At 35.6% G+C, this 7,563-nt stretch overlaps 1 protein-coding gene across 1 annotated transcript; it reads right to left on the bottom strand.

The window, feature by feature from the left end:
- Positions 1-545: 545 nt before the first annotated feature.
- Positions 546-7,563, bottom strand: LOC103552104 (annexin A1). The gene is made up of 7 exons (XM_008521902.2): positions 7,193-7,563; positions 6,943-6,999; positions 5,190-5,283; positions 4,255-4,350; positions 3,074-3,132; positions 1,550-1,672; positions 546-898 (listed from the first exon to the last, which is right to left on the bottom strand). Exons 4-7 carry the CDS (start codon positions 4,340-4,342, stop codon positions 842-844), a joined length of 327 nt encoding a protein of 108 aa, XP_008520124.2. The 5' UTR covers positions 4,343-4,350; positions 5,190-5,283; positions 6,943-6,999; positions 7,193-7,563; the 3' UTR covers positions 546-841.

Raw genomic sequence — 7,563 nt, 5'->3', positions numbered from 1 at the left:
TTGACATGGACTAGTATCTAGAATATAGAAAGAATTTTCAAAACTCAACAATGGAAAATAAACAATGCTAAAAGACAGAATAGTGACAATACCAAATTCGGCAAGGTTGTGGAGAAACTAGATCACTCATGCATTTATTGTGGAACAGCTAAAATGGTACAGTCACTCTGGAAAACAATTTGATAGTTTCTTAGAAAACTAAACATGCAACTATCATTTTTTAAAAAAGAGAGCAATTTTTATTGCTGTTGCCATTTCATCCTTATACTGGTTCATGAAATATAGCAGAGTGTCCAGTGGTTACAATGCTGATGCAATAAATCCATTATTATACAGAAACACTCTCTCAATAATCTGTACCCAGATGATAGAATGTAAGGAGCCCATTTTCTAACTCTGTGAATATTTTCTTTAATTTAATATGAAAAATCTGTCTCATTAAATGATTATAATTTAGGATTCCGGCTCCTATCCCTTGATGTCAAATTAAACCACTGCATTACACACCAAAGAAACTCAGAATAGAAGAATCAATGACACACCAATTGTCTTATAAAATCATTTTATTTTCTGCTACACAGACATCTTTCGCAGCTAATAGTACCAGAAAAACCTATTTATGGGGTTTGATAGGTTGGGGTCAGTATATTTTTTTTAAAAAAACTTATCTCTATCATACAGAATCATGATATAAAAATGATTTATAGGCAATTTTTTCTAGAAAGAAGTTAGCTAGACTATAATCCTGCTGAAGAACTTTCTTATTTGTCTACGATATGGAATGAAAAGATAGGCTTAAAAAGTCTTCTGATGAAAATGCTTGAGAGCGTGAAAGGAATGTTTAGTCTCTTCCACAGAGAGCCACCAGGATCTTTTCGTAATCTCCCTTGGTTTCATCCTGTTGATTAAAACATAGAGTAGGCTTAATGCCACCTGAAGCCATTAATCAACATAAGGTATTTTTAATTATAGAAGAATTTTTGTATTAGTAGATTAACAGTTGTAGAACATACATCACACTACCTCAATTATCTAGAATCTTTGATAAGAATATCATTTATTAGATTAAAGAATATAATTAATATAGCTGATAACTGATATTTGTTCATCAATTATTTTTTAATGTTATAACAAGATAACTTGAACATGCATTTTATACATTTTATGTATAAAAAAATTAAGGAGAAACTTAGAATAATAAGTTCCTAATCCTCTGATCAATGTTCGTTACAAATAACTCAGTTATTTATTAATATTTCTCTACTAAATATTATCAATACTTCTCTACTGAAATATTTTGGTTGCTAAATATATGTATGGGAAACAGTATTTCCAAGACTGCTAGAAAATTTGTGTAGTTTTTCAGTACAGAACTCACTGGTAGATTTTACCAGTGAAAGTTCAATTTACTTATAAATTATGTATCTTAATATAACAAACTAATCTTACACACGAAATTTATAGATATGGTAAGTCAGCCTTTCTCTTTGAAGAAGTTGCAAAAAGGATAGTCATTTGTGGGGGTAGCGTTATGAAAATCACAACATACCAGGATGGCTTGGCAGAGTGAGATACCATACAACTTCTGATAGCATGCTTTGATATCATTCATGTCGACTTCAGAACGGGACACCATAATCCTGATCAATATCTTATCACGAGTTCCAGCACCCTGTCCAGAACAAATAAATGATGGTAAGTGTCTCTCATATCCAGAAACATACTCTGAATAAAGCAGGATATAGGTTTGAATGTGAAGCTCTTTTGCTCACCTACATAGTTTCCATGGAGAAATTATCTCCACAGTGGAATACACACACATGCGCACACGAATGCACTTTACGCAAGTGGTAATAAAATGACAAGAACCCAACTGCTACATTAGCTGTAGGTAAGAGCTTCTACAAACTCCTAATTGGTCTTCTACTGTCTAGTCTTTCCTCTTTCTAAATTATTCAATAATTACAAATAAGCGAACTTTCTAAATTACAAATCTGATCATCTAATTTATCTATTTAAGGCCCTTCAATGGTTTCTGTTGCTTTTAGGAGGAAAACCAATCATTTTTTCTGGGCTTACAATGCCCTGCCTAATTCTACAACCTTTTCTTCCCCCATACACCACCACTCTTTATTTATTATTTTGAAAGGGTCATGCTACCTCCTCTTGCTGGACCAGGCTTGTTTTATCCCTCCATCTCTTCCACCCCTCCTCTCACCTGGCTAATTCCTATTCAGATATCAGGTCTCACTTTGGCTGACAGCACGGCTACATCGATTTCCAAAGTCAGGGGCACAGGTCCCTATTCTGCTCTTCTACAACACGAGGTTTCCATCACTACCCATCTAATTACCCCACTAGATAACAGCAGGCGTGGGGTCAGGGACTGCACTGCCTGCTACTTAATGGTACAATCTCTATCATTGCATAAGACCTCTTTCCTGTTAATTGCATGATTAGATCTCTCTCTCTCTAAAGACTTCCTTATTTTGGATTTGCAAAGGAAAAAAAAGAGACAGCTTAATAACTTTTCTCAATGCAAGTATACAGTTCACATCCTATATAATATGATGCAGGCTAGAGAATAAAGGTAAAGGGAAGGGGTTGAAGTGGCTCAGATGCGTCTTAATACTTCAGTAATCTTAGAATGACATTTTTAAGTCTTAGAATGACATACTAATCCATGGCGTGGAAGACCAAATAATAAAAAATACAAGTGAAACTTAGAAAGGGAGAGATTGTAAAACTCAACCTTAGCAGAAGTAGGTTACTTAAATCACTCATTAAAAGCAAAAGTAATAACCCTCCCTCTGCTGACTGAAGTTTTATGCACATCAAGAGTACCCCACAAATTACTTACAAGCTCACCTTACTATCTTACCTATAAAAAGACACAACAAATCTAACAGAATTTTATTCCAACAGGGAAGTGTATTACCACTTGCATTGGATGGAACAATTCTTTTTAATGGGAAGATAGTAAAATGCGTGATTTTCAAACAATATGAGCTTTTCTGTTCTCTTCACAAACAATAATTTTGCCCCCAAGCAAAGCATATAAGTAGAATGTTACCTTCATGGCGTTATGAAGCTTCTCAGCAAAGAACATTGGTTTGCTTGTCGCACACTTCACTGCAAGAGAGGCACATTTTAGTTGACATATTTACCACAAAAGAAGAAAGACGCAGATGAAAGAAATAAGAAATACAGTTTTGCCTGCAAGATTCTATTCTCCACTCCTGTTCCTTACCTTCCTCCCAGTATAAGCTATTTGGTTTATAAGAAGCTATTCTGTAGATGGTAGTTTTGAAAATTCTTTCCCCTGATAACATCACCTGTCTCCTACTATCCTAAATCCATCCAATAGCAATTTCAGTAGTTCATGCTATTCTGAGTACACTCTTCTTGGGCATGGGGAAACCAGTGGGTGCTAAGGGCCAAGTGGGCATACAATAAACTTTTCTCATGTTATAATAAAAAAATTAAAAAAAAAAAAAGTGGAGTACGATTTTCTTTAAATGTAAGGCAGCTGCCAAATAAAATACTAACAGATGTGTCAATTAGTATGAGTCTCTACCTTGCTACTCAAAGTGCGATCCATGGACCAACGAATTGGCATCAACTGGGAGCTTGTCAGAAATGCAGAGTCCCAGGCCACCCCCCGACCTACTGAATCAGAATCTGCATTTTAACAAGCTCTCCAGGGGATTCGTGGACACAGTAATGTTGGACAAACACAGCTCTAGAATGCAGGTTCCCAGCTCTGACTGGTCATCCGAATAACATGGCAGAACTTTAAAACCTTTTCCTTCTGAAGACCTTTTTAGCAGCTCCCGGAGACCTACAGAATCAAACCCTCTGGACTTGTCCAAGATTATTAAATTAGCAAGTGACAGAGCAGGATTTGAATCTGCATTTATCTAATTCCAAATCCTCTGCTCTTACTGACTGTTCTGACCTTCCTCCTGCCTGGTGCATCGCTTGGCATAAGTAAGTGCTCAGTAATTATTTTCCACCTGCCTGTCTTTTTGAAAAAGGAAATAATATCTGCTATTATTAAGAAAGTCATTGTATACCTCTATCTAAGTTTTCATTGCCATTATCTTACATGTTACCACAATCTGAAACACAGATGAACTATATTTGAGGGGTTTTTTTGCTTTTTGTTTGGTTTTATTTTGTTTTATAAATTACGGGACAGCATTGACAATGCACATTCAACTTGGAGAACTCTTCCCCTCGGGGACCACATACCAATAGCTGTGAAGCAGTTCTCGACGTCCCCCTTCATCTCCAGGTCCAGAACTTTGTTCATGTCATGCTTACTGTACTTGGTGTACATCTGAAACACTGAATATTAAATTTAAACTAAGAGATGTACAAAACATTCTATTCTCTAGCAAACATTAGGAAAATCAGGCAACTGACTCAAAGTATTCCTTGGGGTGACTGAACTTCAAAACACATTTTAAAGCTCATTACTCAGCTGAGCACAGTTTGCATGCTTCATCTTCCCGTAGGAATGTAACTGACTGACTATTTTGGTGCTCCGGTATATTTTTGCAAGTGTTGACATTTATTAGAAATGGCATGTGATTGACAACCATGACACTTACTTCATCAGAGCTAAGTGCCACAGCAAATGGATCTTCCCTTAGATAAAGATCTGGGTGGTAAATTTCTCTTAATTTTAACATTAGAAATCAGTGTGCCATTATAAGGTAATGAACTTTAGGTAACGATCTCCACTTTCGCTTTGCCTTGGCTTCCAGGAGGCTCAGAACTAAATCTTGTGCTCTGAGGTAAGAACTCTTTGGTTTTTGTTTCAGGATCATCTATATGCTCTTTTCTTTACTTAGCCTTTTTGTTTTCTTCATTGCAATTTGATTTGATGTGTTAGATATTTTGTCACACCTATTCCAGATATTTGGGGGGAACAGAAGTAGTGAAAATAATGAAATAATGTTCTATGTGCCCAAGTCACAAAATGTGTTTCCCAATACTCTAACATGATGGCTATACAAAGTTGCATAAATGCACCAATAGCAACAAAGAGTCAGGAGTGCTACATCCATCTGGCACAGGATGACGCTGATTAAGACTTCTCGCTTTCCTTTTTCTTATTTGTAGCAAAAACAATTTGCACTTTCCATAACCAGTTTCCAGGAAACCTTTGTCTTTCTTCTTACCTCTGCGCAGATGAGGATAGCTTCTGGTGGTCAGAATGGTATTGAACACGTTCACATCTGTCCCTTTTCTCCTTTCTCCTGCTTCGTATAAAGCCTGTCAAAACACAAAAATAATCACTTGACTATCTGCTGACTTGATAGCTGCACGAGAATGTTAGATCTCTTCAGAGATGTTCTTTCTAGGCAACTGCTTTGTGTCAAATACGATCACAGCAGGCAATGCTAAGGCTGCAAGTTCCTCAGAGATAGGGACCTTGTTTTGTTTGTATCTTCCACAGTATCTCTCGAGCTGCCTCACCAACACTGGAGACTGAATATATGTTTGCAGAATAATTGTATGCTGAATTAAATTCCTTCAAGAATATGCTCTACATCAAGACAACTCCAAGGGACTCTCTAAAAAAAAGAATTTTTTTAATCTTAATTGTTCAAAGTAATTATCAGCAAATAGTACTAATAAATCAATAATTCAACCATAACCTAGATCTTAAATTTTGATCTTAGAATTTCTGGATTCAAATTCTGACTCTGCAACCAATTCTGACTCCACAGCTTAATAGCTCTGTAACCTTATATAAATAATTTAACCTTATTAAACTCCAGATTTCCCTCTTCCGTAAATGAAAAAGATAATCCCTGACTTGTTGTCACAAGCAGGCTCTGTTAACTTTGAAATGTTAATTACCATCATCCTCCTGGGTCACACTAATCCATGGAGATGCCATAAATACACATCTAAGAGCCCAGAGAGTCTTCAGATGGAAAGCAAATTCAGAAATATCACAAGCAAATAAGAATAATTTTATTACGGGCAATTATTCAAATACTAACTTTTATTTTTTGATATGCTTGCACAATTTCTATTAAAATGGTCAAACTTCCAATGGACATAAGAAGTTATTTTGGGCTTTTCAAGCAAATTGATCTGACATGTATGCATTTATTCAACAAACACTTAATGAGTGCCTAGTACGTGCAAGATAATATACTGGTACAGTGAAGGGAGTGGAGATGGACAAATACATTTCCATCCTTACTGACGCACTGTGATGAATTTATAAAAACAATACTATCCCCCATGAGGAAGGCATATGCAAATAATAGTTGCCATTTTTTTTTTTAACAGAAATTCCAGGCCCTAAAATGGCAGGATTTTTCTAACATTGCCAATGGCTCGGTGTATAAATAACCAGCAACCTCACTGAAACTATATGTAACAATATACTTAAAAGTATACAAATGTTATCATAATTTTTTAAATAATGATATCACTGCCATAGTATTTTCACAATATAAACTTACATGTATAAACTGTTCCAATGTTCAGTGTTAAAACAATGTTAGATGTGCTTACTCTTTCTACTTCACTTAATAAAAAATTACTTTTCCTTATCTTATATCTGGTAAAATAAAAATTTGGACTTTTCTCAACCAGACAGTTCTTGGGAATGACAAATCAAATTCTCATTGTTCTCTTTCAGTGCTCTCTGGCTTTATGAATAAGGAGATGGAAATGGAATAAGGAGATGGAATAAGAAATATGGAAAAGATGAAGACCACATTTTTCTTTCTTGGACTGTTTAAGTACAGGACAGTGTGCATCACTCAGGGAATGAATATGAAGTGCCATTGGCATCAAGGAGGCTCTCAGATTCGCTTTCCTGTGGAGGCCATCAACTGATAACCTCACCTAAGGTAGGACTTATGTGAGGTAGGTAGGTTGATCCAGGAGCATTTGTAAGCACTCACTTACCCTGGCATCTGAATCAGCCAAGTCATCATTCACGCCAAAATCCTCAGATCGGTCACCCTGAAAAAAATTCCATTCTCTTGTAAGTTGTTTTCTTATATGTAGTCAGATGATTTACCTAATTCCTTTAAAATCAGATGAATAATATTCTCGGAGAAAAAGAGAGTCAATTGCTCATTTCTAGAGAGAGATGAAATCTAAGATTTTACTCTTCACAAAAGAAGAGGCATCTCCTGAACTATTTGAGTTATACCTTAGCAAGAGAAAGCAAAGCCTTCTGGAAATCTCCAGATGTGTCTGAGGTGATGTCTTTAGCCAGATCTCTCTTCAGTTCTGAGAAAGAAGAAAAGCATATTCTGTAGTAAACTAGTGATAAATAATGGTGATAAAAATAATTTCTGACATCTCTATATTGGTTCACATTTTGCAAAGCCAAATGTTCAATGACTTATAGGACATATTTCAAATATGGTTTTTTAAATAAAAATAGAGAATTCAGAGCAAGTAAAATTTTAGATCATCAAATTTATTTCCTATAGGGCAATGAGAGCAATTTAAATAATACTGTGAATGAAAATCTACAGTCTTAAAGATTTTGCTAGCAGGATAAATTGCATAAGTATA

This window comes from Equus przewalskii, chromosome 22 (genome assembly GCF_037783145.1).
Source record: "Equus przewalskii isolate Varuska chromosome 22, EquPr2, whole genome shotgun sequence".
In the NCBI taxonomy this organism is placed as follows: domain Eukaryota; kingdom Metazoa; phylum Chordata; class Mammalia; order Perissodactyla; family Equidae; genus Equus; species Equus przewalskii.
The sequence above is the reverse complement of the archived record's forward strand: the minus strand, read 5'-3'. Positions and strand labels throughout refer to the sequence as shown.

Excerpts from the sequence above, each read along its gene's own strand:
- LOC103552104 (XM_008521902.2), bottom strand. The coding sequence starts at position 4,342 with ATGTACACCAAGTACAGTAAGCATGACATGAACAAAGTTCTGGACCTG. Across the intron at positions 3,133-4,254 it reads GAACTGCTTCACAGCTATTG|TGAAGTGTGCGACAAGCAAA; the intron begins GTATGTGGTCCC and ends CCTCTCTTGCAG. Across the intron at positions 899-1,549 it reads CACTCTGCCAAGCCATCCTG|GATGAAACCAAGGGAGATTA; the intron begins GTATGTTGTGAT and ends TTTAATCAACAG.